At 31.0% G+C, this 22,061-nt stretch overlaps 1 protein-coding gene and 1 long non-coding RNA gene across 3 annotated transcripts in view; one reads left to right on the forward strand and one right to left on the reverse strand.

The window, feature by feature from the left end:
• Positions 1–22,061, forward strand: part of LOC142328952 (uncharacterized) — a 313,857-nt gene that overhangs the window by 225,575 nt on the left and 66,221 nt on the right. For both annotated transcript variants that reach the window (XM_075373152.1, XM_075373151.1), the window contains exons 6-10: positions 4,787–4,994; positions 8,888–9,035; positions 11,687–11,792; positions 11,977–12,184; positions 19,305–19,409. In XM_075373152.1, the coding sequence (XP_075229267.1) occupies positions 4,787–4,994; positions 8,888–9,035; positions 11,687–11,792; positions 11,977–12,184; positions 19,305–19,409 (775 nt within the window). The remainder of the gene's footprint in view (positions 1–4,786; positions 4,995–8,887; positions 9,036–11,686; positions 11,793–11,976; positions 12,185–19,304; positions 19,410–22,061) is intronic.
• On the reverse strand, positions 1,523–21,366 carry LOC142328954 (uncharacterized). Its single transcript, XR_012757387.1, has 2 exons — positions 21,300–21,366; positions 1,523–1,796 (listed from the first exon to the last, which is right to left on the reverse strand). It is a non-coding gene; the product is annotated as an uncharacterized LOC142328954 (long non-coding RNA).

Raw genomic sequence — 22,061 nt, forward strand, 5'->3', positions numbered from 1 at the left:
TGTTCTCCCCGAGCGATCCCACGCTGGGCCGACTATTGCTGCTGAGTCCACCGGACCGGGCGATTGAAGCCCAGCGAGCTAGAGCGGGAAGGTAGCGTCCGCGTCCAGCGGCTCCCTCGGCGGGCCGGCCAGGCCAGCTGCTCCGACGGGGATGTTGGCGTCAGCCGGGAGGTCCCACGCCAGGGAACTTCTCCTGTCTTCTTCCATCTTCTTCTTGGCCTGTTCAGGTGGTGATCGACGATGAATTCAAAAATTCACTCCCGTGCATGCTCTTTTATTGGAGCCTGGACGCTGCGGTGGCGCCGCAGCGTCGCTATGGTGGGAGAACCGCGCGGTCATCTGCGCAGCGGGAGTGACGCTGTGCCAGCACGTACGTATACTGTGCTTCCGCTGACATCTGAGCTGCTACCGTTGCCGTCCGCCGATATTAAGTTAGGCTGATATGTGATAACTGTATATACATACTTACGTACGTACAGACGTCACGCCGAAACTAGTCAAAATGGATTCAGGGGTGGTCAAAATGTATATTTCCGTTGAAATCTGAAAACCGAAATTTTTCACGATCACAATACTTTTTTTAATCATACAAGGAAGTAAAATTTAGTTAGAAGAAAAAATATTTAACGGCATAGAATTATTGCTAGGATAGAAATTCAGTCTTAAGATAATTATGAATAAAATAAAGGTAATGAAATGTGACAGAAAGGATAGTAATGAGAAACTCTTCATTATATATAAGGGAATACAGTTTACTAGAACATTGTTACTTAGTAAAATTACAAATAATAAATGATGTGATATGGATATAAAAACAAACCTTACGCAAGGGAAGAATTACTTGTTTAAAACAGAGCTCTTGTAGAACCAAATATGAATCTATGAAAGAAGGATGTTCTTAAAAATATTTGTATGCAGTGTAGATCACACTTTGTGTAATTGAAACTTGAACAGAAAAACAGAAAAGAAAAGAAGTTTTTAAAATGCTGTTTAAAAGGAGGGTGTTTAAACTTAGGTTAATTGATTAAGTATAAAATGAAGAAGTCTTAGAACAAATGGGAATGTAGAGAAATTAGGGTATGAATCTTATAATGAGACAAAATAGACCAGTTAGTCATGAAATAAAACATTCAAGTTTACTTCAATTTTGTCATTTCAAGAAAAAAAAAAAAAATTGTTACTAGAAGACTGTATTATTAAAGAGTACGTAAAACTCTCGAGAAAGAAAGACGACTATTTAAAAAAAATGGACGAGGATATAGAATGTTAAGTTCAAAATCAGGCAGAATAGTGAATAAAATCATGCCTACCAAATTATCAATGATTAAATAGATAAATTAAAAAATATCAAAACCCAGAGTTCAAAAACAGTAAAATTCTCCACTTAATATAATAAAAACACCTGATATGATAATGATAAAATTAAATTGAAGAAAATTATTATTTGACAAGTTATTTCCTTCAATTCATTTTATTTGCTACAATATAAATTAACAGTTCTTAATGAAATAAAAAATCTTGATTAACATATCATTAAATATTTTATTTAATTACATTTTATTTTTTTTTTAATTATTCTTACAATAGATTTAATTAAATAATTATGTAACACGTTTCCCTGGTGTAATAACACCCTACAGGAAAAGAGTATTCAATGTCAGTGGAAGCAGTCAGTCAGTTGTGCGGCGAGTCTTTAATATTGATTTTCCAAACGCAGAACAAGGTCATTATCAACCATCCGTTACCCTTCTAACCTTCATTCATTCATTCTGTTCTATAAACCATCCTCCCGTCACCTAATATAAATAGATAATAATATTGATTAACTTAAAAATTACTCATCATTAATATTTAAACTACACGTAATTAATAAAGAGAGTTCTATCTATTAATATACAAGATCAATGATTAAAATAAAATAATGAAGTAATTGTTAAATACCTTCTACCTTACTATCGCTACATCAGAAAATTTCAATTTAAATTTTTATTCATAATTCAAAGTCTGTTTTAAAAATGTGATATAGTTGTTAGCACTGTTAGAGCTGTTTTAGGTACCTTGTTTCAGTTGCAAAAGTAAATTAAAATTGAAATAAAAATACCATCCATAATATGCCTGGTTTACCATTGTAAAGGATTTTGAAGGAAGTGTGACCTTCAACCATCAGCTGACCTGTACAAAATCAGATCCATTTTCTACCTGAAACAATAGTCATTAATTCTGAATAAAAAAAGAAAGAGATCTGAAAAGAAAATTGGATAGCTGAATATGTAACATCTAAAGAACTGTTGTAAAACTTTTAACTAGTTCATGATGTATAAAATTATACATATATACAAAAAAAAAAATTTCCAGAGAATAACTTACAACTGTACCATCACACAGGTGTCTTGCAAACTTATAGCAATTTGATAAAGTGCATTATCGGTACCTATCTTGCAATAAATCTCAATACCATTTTATCTATTATTATGTAATTATATGATCTCAAAGAGGATCAGATTTATTCACTCATGTTTGTGAATTTATAATGAAATATAATGCAGGTAATGCTGAAAAATATGTCTCAAATTTTCCATTCCCAAAACTTGGTCCAGTTAAAAAAAAAAATGTATTAATCTGTCCACTAAAGTATAAAAACGTGAAATTTTTTTCATTATTTCATTAATGAAAAAAATAAAATATTAAAGCAACATTAATGAACTCTAAGTAGAAAAATGCATTAATTTGTAGAAAACATGACTATGATGAGTTGAAAATTGTTCATAAACTAAAAACATCTCATAAAGAAAAAAAATTTCAAGTTTTTACATTATTTGACTCAGCCTTTCTTATGATTGTGGCACATCCTAAGCAGTTAAAGTAAAAGAGCAACTAACCAGAGTTGCTTTCCTTGAAAGTAATGGTCACTGTGCACTCAGTCACATTAAAAAACAGATTGAAGAAATCACTTGTATAATTGGACTTACCCTACATTTTGCTAGGTTGGTCAAGCCTAAGTAAAACTCTATGTTTGGTTTAATGAAGAAAACAAAGGAACCGGTTCATTTCTCATATTCTTTAGTAAGCATGTCATGGGGACAGTTATTACCTTGAGAATGGTTGCACCAATTTCAAAAGTGGTAGTATTCATGTCAGATCATAACAGAACTGTATGGCATATCACAGGGGTCAAGTTTATACATCCTGTACTAAAATCAACAATTCTATGCATTATTACTTTAACTTTTTACATTTTCAACCCCAAACCTTGAATTTTCTCTATTATGTATGTCAAAATTAGGTGTTAACAGGGCATGAAAAATTTTAATGAGTTTAATAGAGGTACCAAGTAAACTTCAAAATATTCTTCAAAGTCATTTTTTATTCTCAGCACAGGACTGAATTTGTTTGAATATTTATTTTTAACAAACAATCGCACAAATGTTTTTACAGCTTTTATGTAGGTAAGAAAGTAAATAGCTCATCAAAGCAAAATATTTCTAGAAGAAAAATTAAACTGGAAGAAAAGTTAAAGTAAATAAATAGAGTTAACACTTCACAAATGCTGGGATATTTTAGTTAAATACTGGATTCTTGAAAATTATTTTTTAACATTTGTATCTTGCTGGTTGGTGTAAGTAGTTGGCAAATGAGTTATTCTGTAATAATTATTTAAGTCTAAAATGGAATGAAGTCTAAATTAAGTCTAAAATCAGTTGGGTTCTAATTGATTGTGCTGTCTTACGTTCTGGACAAATTGAATCTGTACTTAATCCACATCCTACAGCATGTCAAGCACAAACCTATGTAGGTCCCATTTAATAGAAATTAGAATGAAAAATTGTAAATCAGGTTAATGGAAATTAAAAAAATCACATGTTAACAAGATCTGTTTTAAAATACATCTTCAGTTGTAAGTATTTAGGAATTAGGTTTACGAGCTACCACAACTTATTAGGTTTACTGTACAACATAGCTTATTTAAGCTGTAACACAATCTCTGTCACCAGCCAGTTGCCCTAGGTTCTAACGGTAACACGTAACAATTAAAAAGGCTGGATAATACAAAAACTAAAACGAGTAATACAAATGAGTTCCGATAAATAAAGTAGTCACATAACCTAAAACTTCTGAATTGTTGCAACTGTGTTATGCAGTCATAACTTTGATAATCAAAAGATGAAAATTAGTTAACTAAACTTGTTCTCACCGCTTAATTATTCATAATGAACATTTATTTTTAATTATGTATGCTATTTTGATGTATAACATATATATAGCAATATATGTTGTTTGATTAATACAACATTCTGGAGGCTTTTAGTCTAGCTTGATTCGATTCAGCACCTGTAGGTAGGTGCATATCTTTGTGTAATGCTTTTTCTTGTAGCTGTTACGTGATGAATTGTCAGAGTAGGATACATTAATTATTAGAACCCAATAAGTGATGATGGCGTTGAGGAGCTGGTAGCATTAAAAATGCATTCTCCAGGTCTTGAACTGTCAACCTTCCATATGAGGACAATGATTTAAACACCTTCAACACACTTGCAAATAATGATTATAAAAATCAGAAGTTATAATTTAACGTTATACTTATAATGTATAAATAAATTTTGGTTTGAATTTATTCGTTTACTTATATCATAAAGAAAAAACATACTTTACGATCCTGCCTAAGAATTATCAAAGTAATTCTACTACACCAGAATAAAAAAAAATCAGTATTAAGACCATAAAATTACTAAAATTTCTTGTTAATGTTTTAAGTAATAATAACATTACAATATTTGTTATAAATCAGTTATGCAGATATAGTCAAGAATGGGCAGATCACCTGGGAAAAGTAAAGACAACATCACATCGGCCAAATTCAGATTACGGTGAGAATATATTTTTCTTTTGGTCAAGCAATCCAAGAGAAAGGGTACATGGTAGAGATCCAGTTGATAATTGGTACAAGGAAATAGAGAAACATACATTTGGTGTTGAACCAAAAACTCTTATATCAGGTAAGTGTAAAAGAAAATATTAGAAAAGAATCTATAATCCACAACTATTATTTTAATATAAATGTAATTTATTTTATAAATCTATCATTAATAAACAATTTAAAATTATTTTTAATGGAAAAATATTTTTTTCAACTTTATCTACAACGTTATTTTTATACATTTTGACATAAGTTAACCATTTAACCGATAAAAATTTATATAATTACTTACAAAAGAATGTTATCTCCAGCAATTCACCAAACTTCACAGACAAAAAAATTTGGTTGTAGAAAAATATGATACATTTCAGGGTTAAACTAATTTTAAAGAAAATCACAGCATTCTAATCCTCAATTACCTTAAATAAATGAAGCATCTTTAGCTAAACATATTTCTTTGTACGAAAACCTGAGAAATATTTAAGAAATGCAGGTAAATTAATTTGTTTCTTTATAGTAACAGTCTAAATCTTTCTTATGGTAATGATACATCAATCTTACCTGAAGTACAATAGATACCAATTAATTACATTTGCTTTATATTAGAATAATAATGTTTACTGTCTAGCCAGTCTTTCTGCTAAACAGCAAGAATGTAGGGCTTAAAATCAGCTGCATTTCACTTTTAATGACATTCTTCTGATGTCATGCTATGAATGAACTATATAAACTTACACAAATCAACATAAATAAATAGTTCTGTAAAATATTTTTAATTAATCATTATAAATGAAGATAGAAGGATTTTTAGATAAACTAATACAAAAATATATCATAAAACATTCCCTAAATAACACAAAATTATAGTAATTTTCTTAAACATAAACATTAATATTAAAACTTAATAAATAGATCTGGATGAATAAATATGCTTTAATTTAATTTAACATAAACATGAGAATAACTTATGGATATGTATTGATGTTCTACTTAATGTAATCTATGGTACTAGCAATCCCAATATTAATGCAATTTTTTAATTCAATTTTCCAGATGCAAGCTTCTGCAGAAAGTAATTTTACCTTGGAATAGAGCCAACCTACTTGCATTTTATCACTAATAAATTGTATGTTATCCTTTTATATTCACTGACCCTCCACAATAGCTACTACTCTGTATGCATACTAATGAATTTGGACATTCTGGGACGTGTTTATTAAAATATAATGAACTACAGTTGTAAACAAATATATGCTATATATACACTTAAAACTAGCTGATTTTTTACTATTATTATCAGTTCTGCAAGAGGAAACAACCTCCCCTCCACAATCAAAATTCTTAAAAATTTGTGTAGTCATTTCAAATTTTATATGCTTTAATTTTTGTTTTTTGAAAGTTTCGCCTTTAAAGTGGCCAATGCATATAACTCATCATTTTTAAAACTGATTCCAAGTTAATAGAATCATTTGTGCAATTAATTTTTTTTTTTTTTTTTTTTTTGCAAACTTGTCCTGAATAAGACAGGGATGCATCTAGAGGCAAATTGGGAACAATCAATCCTCCTTAAGAAATTTATATTTGAATTCCTTATAACACCAAGTTGATGATGTCTGTTATAATTATATATTTCCTCAAAGATAAACTATTATTATCATGGAATAATATTTTTCCTACTTTTTTCTTCATTAATTACATTTTAGAATTAAGAATGATTATTCTATCTGATAAATAATATTAATGTATCCACACCAAATTTTTTTCTAAAAGATTAGGTCATGTAATTTGTTTTTTAAGGTATTATTTGAAAATGTATTTCTTTAGTATGCATGTACTTCCTTTAATGTAAATTAATTTTTAAAATTTTTAGTAGCACTTTCCTATTTTTAAACTCAAAGTTTATCATATTTTTTTATATTTAATATCTCCTTTGGTAACAATATTTTTTGGCAGATATCTTAAGAAAATACTTGAGTTCTTACTTTAATTTGGTATTTAATAGTTAACAAAGATTCTTTACTGGTTAATTTTAAATATTAATTTAGCCAATTTTATTGAAATACTTGTAAATTCAGGAATTCTTGTAAATTCAATAAGCTAAAATTCTGATTACTTACATATTATTATAAACCGCTAAAACATTATTAGTTCATGAACTAATTTTTCATAAATTTGAGAAAAACTACTACTAACATACACACGTATGATGCCATTTGATTTTTTGCCTCTTCCTACAGGTAAAGTGGCTAGATTCACCTCTGAAGCAAGAAAATTTAAAAATCTACTTTTCATCAAAAGATATAATGAGTGACCCTATTAACACAAAAAGCCTAAGTAAAACACAAATCTATCACTTCTGTAAATTAGGCAAGACCACAATTTTATAGAAATCAAAACTAAAAAAACAATTTGTACAATTTATATAAAACTTTTATGTTTATTATTGCAAGAATCCTAAATTATCACTCATAATGTTTAATTCTTGTATGCTATTTAAAAAAAAAAATTATTTAAAAAAATACTGTCAACAGTATAATTAAGTTTTTCAATCATTTGCAAAGTATTCTATAAAAACAGTCTTAAACGATAATATTCTGATGGTTATATGGAAAAGAATAATTTAAAAAAAATTTTAATTTATCCTCTTTCTCTATAAAAGAATTTTATAACAATATTCATCCTAATAATATGCCGAACTAGATAGGAACTATGCCGGCCTCCGTGGCACGAGTGGTAGCGTCTCGGCCTTTCATCTGGAGGTCCCGGGTTCGAATTCCGGTCAGGCATGGCATTTTCACACACGCTACAAATCATTCATATCTCATCCTCTGAAGCAATACCTAACAGTGGTCCCGGAGATAAAACAAAAAAAAAAAAATAGGAACTATAAAAAGTTAGTATGAGTCCTATTTTAAAGTGTGTATTACCCTTTAACTCTAAGGATTGAAAATGATCCCATCCAGATAATGCCAGATCAGATAAAAATCAGTTCTTTAAAAATTAAGAAAAAAATCACATAGAAATAACATTTTTAGAATTAGGAGAGCAATTGTATAAGGATCGTTCAATAATTAAACACATGAGCAGCTGTGGACGCAAAACAGTTGGTAAGAGAGTTATGATACTTTTTAATTTTGCTAGAGATTATTCTGAAAAGTGAAAAAAGCCACATTGATTAAATAAACCTTTTAGCTCCAGAATAATCTGTTTCTTTAATTATGGAATGACCCAGTATGATATAATTTAATTCAATTTTTTTTTATATGCAAATAGAATAGTAATTACAACATAAGGAATATATATAAAAATATAATAAACCAAACTGATCCACCCAAGTACAGAAATATACATTAAATAAGATGACACCTTATTTTTTCCATATCTTTAAAAAAAGTTTATGTGGAAACCCATCTTCAGTTACAATTTATTTTAAACTGTTTATACCAAATTACATACTACACTCAAAACATTCAAATTTATCGAGGTAAAAATAATTTTTTTTTTTTTTTTTTCAATTAAAAATAGTTAAAACTTTTTTAAAATATAAATTAAAGAAATAAAAAATAAAAAATTAAAAACTACATATATAAAATATGATGTCAAAATTTGGTAAAAATTAAAATAAATAACTAGGATGAAATGCAACATGTAACTTGGCCAGTCAATACAGTACTGTGTACATTTGAATTAAATTAAATTGAATAATACATTATCATTATTTGAAAAAGTGCTGCCACAGTTTTATTTGAATTATTCAAATAATGATAATGTATAATTCAATTTAATTTAATTCAAATCCACACAGTACTGTAACATTGGCTGGCCAGTTACATGGTGCATTTCATCCTAGTTATTTATTTACTTTAATAACAATAAAATTAAGTTATAAATTAAACAAATTTAAAGAACAAACAGATATATACAATCCTAATAATTGAAAATATAGTATACTAATGTTAAAATTAATTACAGGTCATATGACACAAGTTCTATGGAAAACGAGTCAAAGACTAGGAGTTGGTGTAGCAAGAAATACAGATGGACAAACATATGTTGTATGCAATTATGATCCAGCTGGGAATTATGTAGGAACTTATGCCAGAAATGTTCCACCAATTGGGTAAGATGTTCACCAGATTCATTAAAAATATATTATTTTTATTATCAATGAGATTAAATTGACTTATTATCTTGAGATTAAAAAATTATAAAAATGTACTGCAATAATTTGAAAAACAAATACTAAATTATAATATTAAACAGTTAACTAGATAAAAAAAAAAGAAGAAGTTAATACTGAATAAAAATGATATCTTTTGGATGTAATTTAAAAATGAACAAAATAATTATAAAGTTTGTTAAGATCAAAAGACGTGTAACTAAAACAAACACTATGTTTGTAAACAAATCAGTATCCAGCCAACAAAAGTAAAAACAGCATGAGGTCAGTGTTATCATTATCAGCATGTTTAACCCGAACATTATTTATTCAGTTCTGGAATGTAGCATTATAGATTACTGACTTAAAATGAATTTTTTTCATAACTAGTTTCAAAATTTATTTATGTTACTTTTATTTTTATTTAAATACTTTCTATTACTGATACAATAACAGTAAATTAAAATTTATGAATGTTTTTTGTCTATATTTTCACCAGATCTTTTTTCTTTCAAACGCAGATTTAAAATTAGATTAAGGATAATTCTTGAACATATTTAAGTGGCAAATAGTATTTTACAGTTGTAAAATATGGATAATAGAAAAGTTCAAGACAAACAAAAAGAAAAATTTTTTAAAACATTGTTTTCATTGAATGATGAAAACTGTATTTATTGAAGAAGTTTAATTTAAAGAAATGTTTAAAATAATGGTAAAAACACAAGTTTATAGCACAACTAATATGAGTTAGGTCAGTAGGCTACATTTTAAGCTAAATAGAGTTAACTAATTTAGTATTAAAAGGAATTATAAAAACTGTATCTGAGAAAAAAGTAATAATTCTTGTACATAGTACAAATAATTAGGAATGTAAGGCATATCACTACTTATGGATTAAGATATTTGGCACTGAATGAAAATAAATTGAGAATTTTATCAAACCAGCGAAAAGATTAATAAAAAATAAACAATTCAATCAAAGTTCTTCAAATCCACAATCTGATAATAAAAAAACACTGTTTTTTGATATTCCATCATCAGACTGAAGAAAATTCCTGAGATAATATTAAATGAACTCTAACAACAAAAGCACATAGATGATATCAGATATTTTAATTCAAATAAATATAATTATATGTTTATTCAGAACTGATCCTTGGGAATTCAGAAATACTGAATAACTGATTATTAGGATTCTATTCTCAAATATACTTCATGGAATAAAAATATTTTTCAATCAAAAAGATAATGAAGTTAAAAGAAGTAATAGTAAATAAAACACACATAAAAGAAGATAAAATTGGTTTCAGAGTAAAATCATTTCTGTTTTATAAGAATTGTAAATTATGAATCAAATTCGCCATTTCACCCTGAATTATTTTTGTGGTATCAGAGCAAAGAAAATTCCTTTTGAACTTAGAAATAAAGATTATTAAACCTTTACACTCAGTACATAACAAATGATTCTTGTTTTAATTAATTTTATTCAAAATATTTTAATAACTTATCAACATATCCCAAATTACACCACACACCTCTCATTCCTCAATGAGTCTTTTTTATACCAACACCAAAGAATACATCTTGAAGCCAGCAACTCTTTTACATTTGATTTTTTGCTTCCTTGTTGCTATAAAACTTAACTACACTTAATGATGCTTTAAGGGGCCAAAAATAGTGTGATGGAAAAGGATTAGACTACGATGAGAATATCAAAACTTTGATATTTAGTCAGTAGTTTCAAGTGTTATTTGTATAGTATGCCCAAAGAATCATCCTTTACACTGTGTTTTTTTTCTATTACTGCAGGCTTCACTTTATTTTCAACCATATCTCTGAATTACTGGTTATTCAAGCAAGACGGCAAGCCGTCTTTCCAAAAAAATTACAGAAATTTTAACCTTTAGCGTCACTACTGGCTGATGTTGAATCTTTTCGTGTTGGGGAAAATTGGGATGCTTTCAGTCCATGCTTTACTAACTGAATTCTGGCTCATAATGATTGACTCAGCTCTCATCACAAGTCACTGTCAAAAATTTATCTTCTTCAAATAATTTGCCTGTCTTACTAACATGAGATTCCCAATCTCATAACTTCACTAGTTACGAAGAACTGAAACCTCAACTGTATATTCTTCATATTGGTCAACAGTAAAACTTATTCGGTCACTTTTGAACTGCCCAACCAAATTTTAATATGCTTGAGCATACTTATGATATTGAGATTTGGAAAAGCTCAAGCATAGTGGTTTAGCATCTGGGAAAGACTTTACACCATCTGAAACAAGATTTCTTATCACTGAAAATTGTTCAAACATATACTTTTCAAAATGATTTTTCATTATTGAATGATTGATGTTATATTAAATATATATATATATATATATATATATATAAGTAATTTTCAGTTAGATATTTTAAATTGATGACAGGGATGCCAACTTATGATTTGAAAAGTAAAATACATCTTATTTAATTTTTTTTTGTTGATCAATTACTGTTGTACTTTGTTTATTGACTAGTCCTTGTAATTCATAAATATTAGACTATATTTACTGCATTTAAGAAAAAAAACTGAAATAATGTAATCTTATAACAATGTTCATGATTCAGAGGTTTTGAGGAAGAAGATGAAGAAAACTTTGTGGATCAAGCACTAAGACTGCACAATGAATATAGAGCAAGACATTCCTCACCACCACTATCAATAAATACTCAGGTATACAAATTTTAATTTTCCTCTTTTTTAATCAGAGAATATTCTTTTTTAGGTATAACTTGAAAAAGACTGAACAGAAAAATTCCCAGAATTTAAATATTATATGTTTAAATCATTTAATATGTTTTAATTAGTTTTTATAATAGAATAATATATTTTAAAACATCAAGTTTTATAATTACAGCTATGTGCATTTGCTCAAGACTGGGCTGACACGTTAGCAAGAACAAGAACATTCCATCATAGACCATCGAATCCGTACGGTGAAAATTTATTTGCAATGCGTTCATCAGATCAAGTAACAGCTGCTGATGCTTGTACAAGTTGGTACAGTGAAGAAGTCAAATTTCATAGTTATGGTCAAGAACCATCACGTCTTGATCCTCCAGCAGGTAATTAACCATAACAGAATTACTCTTAAAGTTTATTAATATTTTATTGGTAATAGTAAATGACACCACTTCTTCACTGATTCGTATCGCTTCATGAGACTCACTGATTTACTGATTCTTATCGCTTCATGAGACTATCACAATAATTGGGTAAAGTTGTTCATATGAACAACTTTATTGGTTTTTAGTAAACCAATTCTTTCGAAATAAGTTTGTATAGTACATATGATGAAAATAAAAGCTTGCTTGTATGAGGCAGACAGTTGCTGTGTAGGGCATTATATTACTATTTTCTTGTAATATTAGGTTCATTCAGAAACTGAGTATTCTACAACTCAGTGTGTTTAACTGTTTTCATAAAGTTTTTCTACAATTAAAATTTATTATCATTTTGTTTAATTTCAACAATAATCTCTAAAAATAATTAATGTACTTAACAGTTTATACTTGTATTAATACTATACAACCTCTACCAAGTCAAAAAATGAATGACCCCTTTTTACAAATAAATAATATCAAAGTATTTCATATGTGCTATATTTATATGCACTTGTAGTAGATATTGTTGATGATGTTTATGGTAATAAACATAAGCATTAAATAACAGGCCTAAACGCTATAAATTATAATAATTTTTTAATAGCTTAGTCATTTTATACGTATCATAGTAAGTAATTTTTTTTTTTCACATTGTTGATTAATATTCAATGCTAATGTTTACTTTTTATTTTCAATAAACTGATTTAGTTCAATTCTTGGTGTGTCCTGATATGAATGGTATAATTGTTTCCTTCTGTAATGTATAGCGTCTTAATTTTTGTGTGTGTTAATGGATGTGTGTTTTTTGTTATTTGTTATTGAATTTTTTTTTGCAATGGCAGAATTTAAATCCACAGTTAATAAACTACATTGTCAAGCTCATGAAACAATTAATAATAAATACAATTTTATGAAGAAAGAAATTATAAAGTTAGGAAGATTAGAAGATGACACACATTTAATATTCATTCAAGAATGTGAAAAAGAACCGTTGCAGCTATTTGAAGATCACAAGATCAAAAACTTTGAAAAGAAAATCAGGATTTTCTTAAATCTAAATCAGTCATGCTTGTTCAGCATGCCAAAAAACTATAACAATATTAAAATCTGTTAGTGGATTAGATAGTTTTGATCAAGGCATTGTAAGAACAGTTAACGAGTTTCACTCAAAACATAATGAACTGCCTACATTAAATAAATGAAAGAAGTTCAAAAGAATATACAATTTAACAACTATCCTGAAATAGTTAGATTTTAAGTGGTGTAAAACTGATAATAATAGGAAATGTTTGTTTGAGAAAGAAGACATCCAGTGGAAAAGGATAGTATGTTTAAGAAAAATTACAATTTTAAAAAAGAAAATTCTTTGACTGCTTATTTGGATGAATTGTATATTTTAATGTTCCATTCGACAACAAAATCATGGCCAGATGATAATGGTGCAGGAGTAAAACTGCTGATTAATAAAGGTGATTGATTAATCATAATCCATGCTGAAGGAGAAATGGGATTCATTCCAAACATTATGTTAACTTGGAAAACAAGTTCAAAAAGCAGTGGCTATTATGATAGTGTCAACAACAACAATTTCATGAAGGGGAAATCTGAAAAATTAATTCCTGGTCTTCTCACCCCCAGTCAGTGGTTGTTATTGATAATGTGCCACACCACAATTTACTTTTAGTGAAGTTTCCGAATTGAAATGTTAGGAAAAGTGACATGATTAATTAATTAGAAAAGAACAACATTCTGTTTAATAAAACAATATTAAAACCACAATAGTATGACTTAATAAAATCACAAAGAAACTCAAAAATAAAGTAAAATTTTGATGAACTATTAAAAAAACATGGGTGTGAGGTTCAGTGACTTCCACCTTACCATCCCAATAAAAAAATCCGATCAAGATGGTATGGTCGTATGTGAAAAAATATGTTGGTAGTAATAACACAACATTTTTAATGTTAGATATTAAAAAATTAGCTGAGGAAAAAATTAATGAAATGAATAAGGATAATGGAAACCATATTGTAAACATCTAAAAAAAAGCTGAAACTGAGTATAAGAAGATGGAACCGCTAATCAACGAAATGATGGATAAATTTATCATACTCAAGAGAAAAAGACAGCTCTGATGAAGACAGAGAAGAAGGTAAACTTGCACAGGAACTGGATATGTAATGGAAATTTCATGTAAGTGTTAATAATAAACTGTACAAAAAAAAAAAAAGGGATCATGATTTGAAATATATACTATCCCAGGCTCTCTCGGACGACGATTTAATTAGAGCAGTAAGCACAAACCGGCCCAAGCAGTGTGATGGCTCGAGTGAACCACATCACAGAAGGCTTGAAGACTGTGGAGGCAGACATGTCCCGATTCATTGATCTGGCTGCAGTTAAGTCCGGTGGGGTCATGTATTCCGGAGTCGCTGCTGATGACGTCATGGCAGATAGTTAGATTTCTCAGGCAAGATATGACCAAACCCTCAAAGGGCTTCACTGTTTTCTTTGACTCCGAGTTCGGGGAAGTCGCGTCTCAAGGGATGATATTGAGAGTCCTAAGAAGGTATTGATAAAGAGACGACTACACCTCCATTTTTCTTACCGCAGGACAAGGTTGGATGGTGTGTGGAAATGTGTTAGTCCTGTATTTATTTGGCCGGACAGGTACCGAGGTCAAGGTGGTAGACCATCGAGCCACCACAGAAACGGAAACGGGATGCAGTAACTCCATCTACTCGGCGTTCTACCAAGGCGGAGGTGAAGAGTGGCAGGGTGGTTGTGCGGGCCTCTGGGCGCCGATTTAGTAAACCAGTTAAGCAATCAGTGTTGGGCCAGGAAGTTGGGGACAACCTTTCCGTAAGACAAGGCAATGGCTGAGAGTTGTGCATTAAAGTGAGAGGTGCGAAGAAGGCTGCCGCCTTGAAGACGATCATTCGAGGTGATGCATCTGATTTGAAAGTAGACCTAAAATTGAAGGACAACAGGCGCACGGTAGTGCACATTCATCACATTGAAATTGATGTGATCAATGATGAGGTTGCAACAGTAGTGAGGCAGGCGACCAGGCCAGATGTAGACTTCCGTATATCCTCTCTCTGTCCAGCTTTTGGGAAAACACAGAACGCGACAGTCATTACGTTGTACGATGCAGCCAAACAACTTATAGCACGAGTGAAGATAGGGTAGGTACACCGTAGAGCCCAGGTACGTGACCCGGAGGAAAGGTGTTGTAAGTACTGGAGGCTAGGACATATGTCTTGCAAGGCCTGCAAAGAACCAGACCGCACCAAGCTGTGTTTCAATTGTGATCAAGGACATCAACGGGCCCAGTATACCTGCCCACAAAAATGCGCGATTTGTGGTTTGGAGGGCTATAAGATGGACGACTGTACAGCTCAAAAATGAAATTCTTGCAACTGAACGCGGACAGAAGTAGGCGCTTGCTCGATGTTTGTTAGGAGGTGGCTCTCCAGCGGTCCAATGTGTTCTTCTCTCTGAACTGCCAGCCTTGGTCACTGCAGGCTGTGTGTCTGTTGGACACCATATCAAATGCAGTGATTGGTTTTGCTAAGACTGGGGCGCTGGTAGTGGCCAGTGGCTCAGGAAGAAGCTTTGTGTGGGCTAATATCGGGGTTCTAACAGTTTTTCCCTGTTACTGCTCTCCAAATACTGGTATTGAAGAATTTGTGTCGTTTTTTAAAGTAGTAGCCGGAAATTTTATGCGAAGGCAACTCACTGACCTCAGGGGTCAACATCTCTGAGAGAGGACGGCGGCTATGGGGCTTATATTCGTAAACGAGTTAAGTTCCTACGTTTATGAGAGAGTGTTCATCTTTCGTAATATACCTGACATTTGTGACGGGTGACAGAGTATGTGACTTTCCAAACTGGGAAGTCTTGGACGAAGAATCGATGTCTGATTATTTATTCATCGAATTCACAACTCAGTTCTACACAGAAGTGTTAAGGACAGACAGAAAGATGCAGACAGAGCTGCATTCGGTTTGGCAAAATTATCCAAGCTTGACTTACTAGTACCCATCATCTGTAAAACTTAGTGTGGAGTACCACAGGGATCGGTTATTAGCCCAACATTGTGGAACCTGGTGTTCGATGATGTGCTTCAATTACAATACCCAGCGGGAGTCGTGCCGATAGCCTTTGCAGATAGATGGTCTTACACTGCTAGTTTCGGCGAAAGACGGAAACGGGGTAGTTGTAATCGCCAACGAGACTACTGGACGAGTACCATGTTGGATACAGAGTAAGGGACTATCTAAATCTTCACAAAAAATATCATTTATATGTATGGCTGACAGACGCCCCCAACTTCCGCTGCGGATCAAGATTGGAGACACGTTGGTTTCCCAAGTAAGGTCGGTGTAGCATTTAGGAAAGATGGTTAGACCATCGACTTAATTTGTCGTGCACGTTAAAGGAGCAGCGGAGAAAACAAGGACGATGGTCAAGGCCCTAAGTAGACTCCTGGGTAATGTGGCCAGACCGCGGGCTTCAAAATGGGAAGGATACAGTCACATCATTAATTCAATATTGCTATACGGAGTCACAGTCTGGTCAAATTCTTTAAGATGTGAACGGAATCGTCGGATACTGGTGGGTGTGTAGAGGCGGATCACCCTCTGCGTCATTTTTGCATACTTTTCCATCTCAACAGAAGCAGCACTTCCATTGCGGGTATTCCCTTGGAATCATCCAAGGTGATGACAGAGACGAGATGAATAGACGGGCTCCTCCAAGAATGGCAAGCCCGCTGGGACTTCCACTGGCCGATTGACTCTCCGACTGATCTGGCAGATCGAGCCGTTGATCAACTGCAACTTCGGTGAGGTATCCTACTGGTTGACCCAATTTCTAATCGGCCGCGGCGTGTTCGGAGCATACTTACATGCCAGGAGGAGGACAGACAATCCCCTCTGATTATACTGTGGGGAGTTGGACACGCCGGAACACATTGTGTTCAACTGCCGGACGTGGGTCAACAATCGCCACGGCTGTGAAATGGTCACTAGGCACCATGCAGTTGAGAACATCAGCGTATGTTGTCCGGAGTGGAGGAGTTTCGGGCAATAAACAGTTTTATCATACGTATTTTACAACAAAAAATTCGAGAAGACGGAGCGGCGAGGGATGAGAGACAGCGGAGCTGTCGTTCATTGGTGCTTGCACTAATGGGGACGGTAGTGATGAGGCACTGAGACTCCCTCGTCCCTTCATGGAAAAGACTTGAGACCTGGTAGGGTCCCCTTATTGAGGTATTCACATTAAAGTCTAAGGTTTCAGGATCAAATGAACTTTGACAAAAAGGCAAATGGAAAAGTAAGTTCTCTGAGAGGCTGAAGAACAAAACCGTTGGGTGGGGGGGGGGGGTGAGGGACAGCTCCCTGCAGGGCTGCTGTTCATGCGTGGGTGGGCAGAGGTGATGATGCACAGAGAGCATTCTGGATTCTCCCTTGCCCAAATGCACTTCCAGGGGCCATGTAGTGCTTGATTGCAGATCCGGCCCTGAGAGGGGGAGCTGGTGAGGTGGTTAGGTTTAGTCGGTAGGGCACAGGAACACACACACACACACACACACACACACTACTTAACAACAACTAGTGGAACCTGTTGCAACTCTGACACTTTGTCCATAACTGGGATTATTCCCCCTCCTCATAAAAAAAAATTAATTAATTAATTAAAATCATATACACGAGTTCAAAATGTATAAGAAAGTTGCATATTTTTGCCATGTAGGATGTTTAGATGTAAATGAAATTTACAAACACAATTTGATAAAAAACATATTCAATAAAGAAACACAAATAGTCAGAATATATTTTGTATATGTAAGGGACTTCGTAAACATTTTAAGAGGGATACTATTAAAAGCACGCTATCAAATACTTGAATGAGGGGAGCACAATAATTAGTTCTAAAAGACCTGGGATAAAAAGTTTTGTTAATCTGAATGCAAATCATTTAATATCTTCTAACTTAAAAGTATTTCTCCATTTTTGTCATTCTGTTCAATCTTTCATTATAATTGACTGTAATTTCGCATATTTATTATTTTACTAATCTGTATGAATTACTCAGGGAGGGTAGCACTGACATTGCTTTTCTACTTCACAGTTCTTAGCTACAAGCATTAATATCCAATCAAGATTTAATAAAAGTTTTAATTTTTATTAATATTTAGTATAAAAAAATTATTTAAAAAGCCGGCTTCTGACAAAACTTCAAAATATATGAAAAATTTTGGAAGTTCATAGGCTGTCATTTTTGTCCACTTTTTGCAATTAACATAGAATTCATTCTGCAAGCTTTTTTGAAAATCAGACACTCAAACACAAATCAAGAAAGTAGGCTGTTTAGCTTCTTTTTAGAAATGCAAAGAAAACTATGCATGTTAGTTGCTATTGCAGTACAAAATAGATTGTAGATAATCCAACATGATATGCATGTCATCCCTAAAATTGGCATTTTCATGATAACAAGATCCCATGCCAGGTTTACAAAGGAAAGGCTGTTCTTACAAAAGGAAAGTAAGCAGTGAAATGATCCCTGTTCTCTTCTTCACTAAGCAGATATACTTTTGCATATCAGCTTAACAAGCCCATCGAAATGCTTGTGATATTCAGTTCTACAAGACTGCACCTTCAATCTGTTTACCATAGGAACTGACTAGTGAATATCATTACTCTCTGAGAAATCAATTTTGAATCTGTATCTCTTAAACTGAATGTATGATTTGCTTGCATTCAGTCCCAAGAAAAGCTGGGCAAATAGTGTAGAGCAACAAATTGATTTACCTCTCCTGATAAAAAACAATGCATTACATACATTGCCTCTACTTACTATAGGAAGACCCATTAAAAAGGACTAAAAATGTTAGTTTTATTTTACCTATTTACATTAAAAACAATTAAATTTTTAATAGACTGTTTGCTAATAAAAACATCAGAAGAAGTAAAAATTCTTATTAATTTATCTTAGCCAGGTCATAGTCATCAAATTATTAACATCTAAGTTAACATCCAATAAATAAAAGTAATAATTTGTATATTTTCAGGTCACTTCACTCAAATGGTATGGAAAGAGACAGAACTGATGGGTATTGGTAGAGCGACAACAGAATGTGGTCAAGTAGTAATTGTTGCTAATTACCATCCAAGAGGTAATATAATATCAAGGTTTGCTGAAAATGTTCTAAAACCTCATCCAAGAAGCAGTCGCAAAAATCAAAATATATAGTGATTTTAATAACGTCCATTTGTTATTAAATGTAATATGTCGTCCAGTGTATGTGCCAAAACATAGAATATCAAAATATCAAATTATGTTAAATTAAGAGGCTGGTACAGTTGAAATGGTCTTACCATTTTAGCTAATGTACACTATTCAAAAAAAAAGATGGAACACTAGTTTTCATTAATAATATATATATATATATATATTACTCTTGGTCTACTTGTAATGAATATCTTTAAATCAGCATAATAATAATATCATAAATAAATCAGCAGTAGTAGAGGTAGCAGAAATAAGTTTTAATTTGATCATATTTTAATTTGTATGACGTTAAGTATATTCTGCCACAGTGAAATCTTATACTAAACTATTTTAAAAGAAGTTTTAGTTATTATAGAGGTACTGCTGTTAAAAGTAGAGTATTCAAAACTTTTTTATCAGTACAACATGAAATCTATATCCCAAATGGTTTATTTAATATCTTTAGTGAAATGTATTATCATGTACATTATTCCCAAAACCTTATCGTTAGAGATGACCTTACACAAGATGTAAATCAATCCTGAAATCACAGCCATTTCAAAAAAATAAAATCTAATGAATCTAATGAAATTACGGTAACTGAAGAACCACTCCATTCTAAGAGATTTAATTTCTTGAATCAGTAAGTAAGGGAACTGAAAATGAAAAAAAGAAAAAAACCTATGCTTAACTGAATGTAAGCATGATGAAGTAAGAATATTATAATAGATGAGCTATTTATAAGATAATGGTGCACAAAGCAAAAAAATTAGCTTGCTTCATGAAAAACTGCTTAATTGACCAAGCAAAGTAAGGTCTTGTTTTCTCAATATCTGAGTAAATCTTTTGGTTCTTAGTCTAAGTTATAGTTATGATCAAACACATTTTCCCATCTTATTAAATTTTTCAGCAAGGTTCTAATATTTTTTATAGCTATTATTTGAAACAACATACGAATTTTCATAAAATTTTGCTTTTCAAAATGGTGTAGCTGGTTTCTTTCTTAGTCAGGGGTTGATGGAGAGATAAGGAAAATTTACTTTCGCAATGATGCTGTAGACTAAGCACATAGTCTTGCAGTCTTTTCTCCTTTCCTGTTGTTACATATCACTTCCTATCTGTTTCTTACTTTGATAGACTTTAAACAATTTTAAATATTGCACCAAACACGTTTTTAAAATAATTAGAAATATTATGTTTAGACGAGTATTTCTAAACACCAGTATGAAATGAATTTCCCCCTGTCTCCTACTTAGAAATTGTCACAACACTATGTGGTGGAGGGAGGCATCAATGAAATTTTTGATACCAATTTTTGAGTGCCAAAGAAAGATCTATGTGATTTATACAATTTACACTTCTTGTGTTTAGTAATGTATTTAACTTCTGTAACAATTTTTTTATTTCTCTGATTCTTCAAAATATTATGTATTCCATAAACTATATGTATTCTCTAAAAGATGAAGTTTATTAGCAGTTTTATCCATCAAATAATATTAAATTTGTGCTACATTGATTGTTGTATCACATAACTCTTGAATAAAATAATTTAACCTTAAAATGTTCATTTCAAAAAAAATATTATCAAAATAATTTTTCAGCAAAAAAGTTAGCAAAAGATTATATTCAAAGTTAAAATTTTTTTGGATATATCACATTAATCTTGAATGGATAAACTATTTTTAATAATCATTCAAATCTGAAAATAAATAATGCAGAGTTCATCATAAACTTAAAATTATCAATAATTATATCAGTAACATAAATATTGAGAAATAAATAAACCAAAGCGTACATAAAATTGTGATGAGGAGGTCTAAGATGAAGTTAAATATCATATAATTCCTGGCTGATTCCTAAAACAGTATTGTAAAACACTAAAAACAGTATTTCCCAAAACACTATTGATAAGGCTTTCACACAATTTAAAAAGTAGAAATAAATTATAATTTGCATCAAAAAAATGAAACTGATTTTTTTCAAAAAATAAAAATATTACAATAAATTAAGATAATGAATTGCAATGCTATTTGTGTAATGTTACATCATTTCATATTAACATAACTGTGAACTTTTGTGCCTCGTTTAAGTTTATCACTGCATAAGTAATCATTATTAAATAGAATAATTACAGTAAATTAAAATAAAATTACTCGTATTACTTGTAAGGTAAGAATAATCATCAATTAAACAAATAACTTATACTAGAACACAATTCTGTTGCTAATTAAACTATATTGAAAATTCTCAAAGACTAAGTTAATATTTTAACGTATAATATATTTATAAGCAAAATTAATTTTAAGTAGATGTAATGTAAATTTAGCTGAATCAATAAAATGAAAGATATTTACATTATTTCATTACAAAAAAATAATAAACTACATTTGACATATTATTTACTAATGAAATAATAATGTAATCAAAAGAATAAATAATAAGTCAACCAGAAAAAAACAACAAAAGTAGCAAATTAACCAATCCAAAAATTATTTAATGATCAAATAAAAAGTACAATATTAATGACACTTTTTAGTACATGGAAAAACTAATATTA

This window comes from Lycorma delicatula, chromosome 8, assembly GCF_047948215.1.
Source record: "Lycorma delicatula isolate Av1 chromosome 8, ASM4794821v1, whole genome shotgun sequence".
In the NCBI taxonomy this organism is placed as follows: Eukaryota; Metazoa; Arthropoda; class Insecta; order Hemiptera; family Fulgoridae; genus Lycorma; species Lycorma delicatula.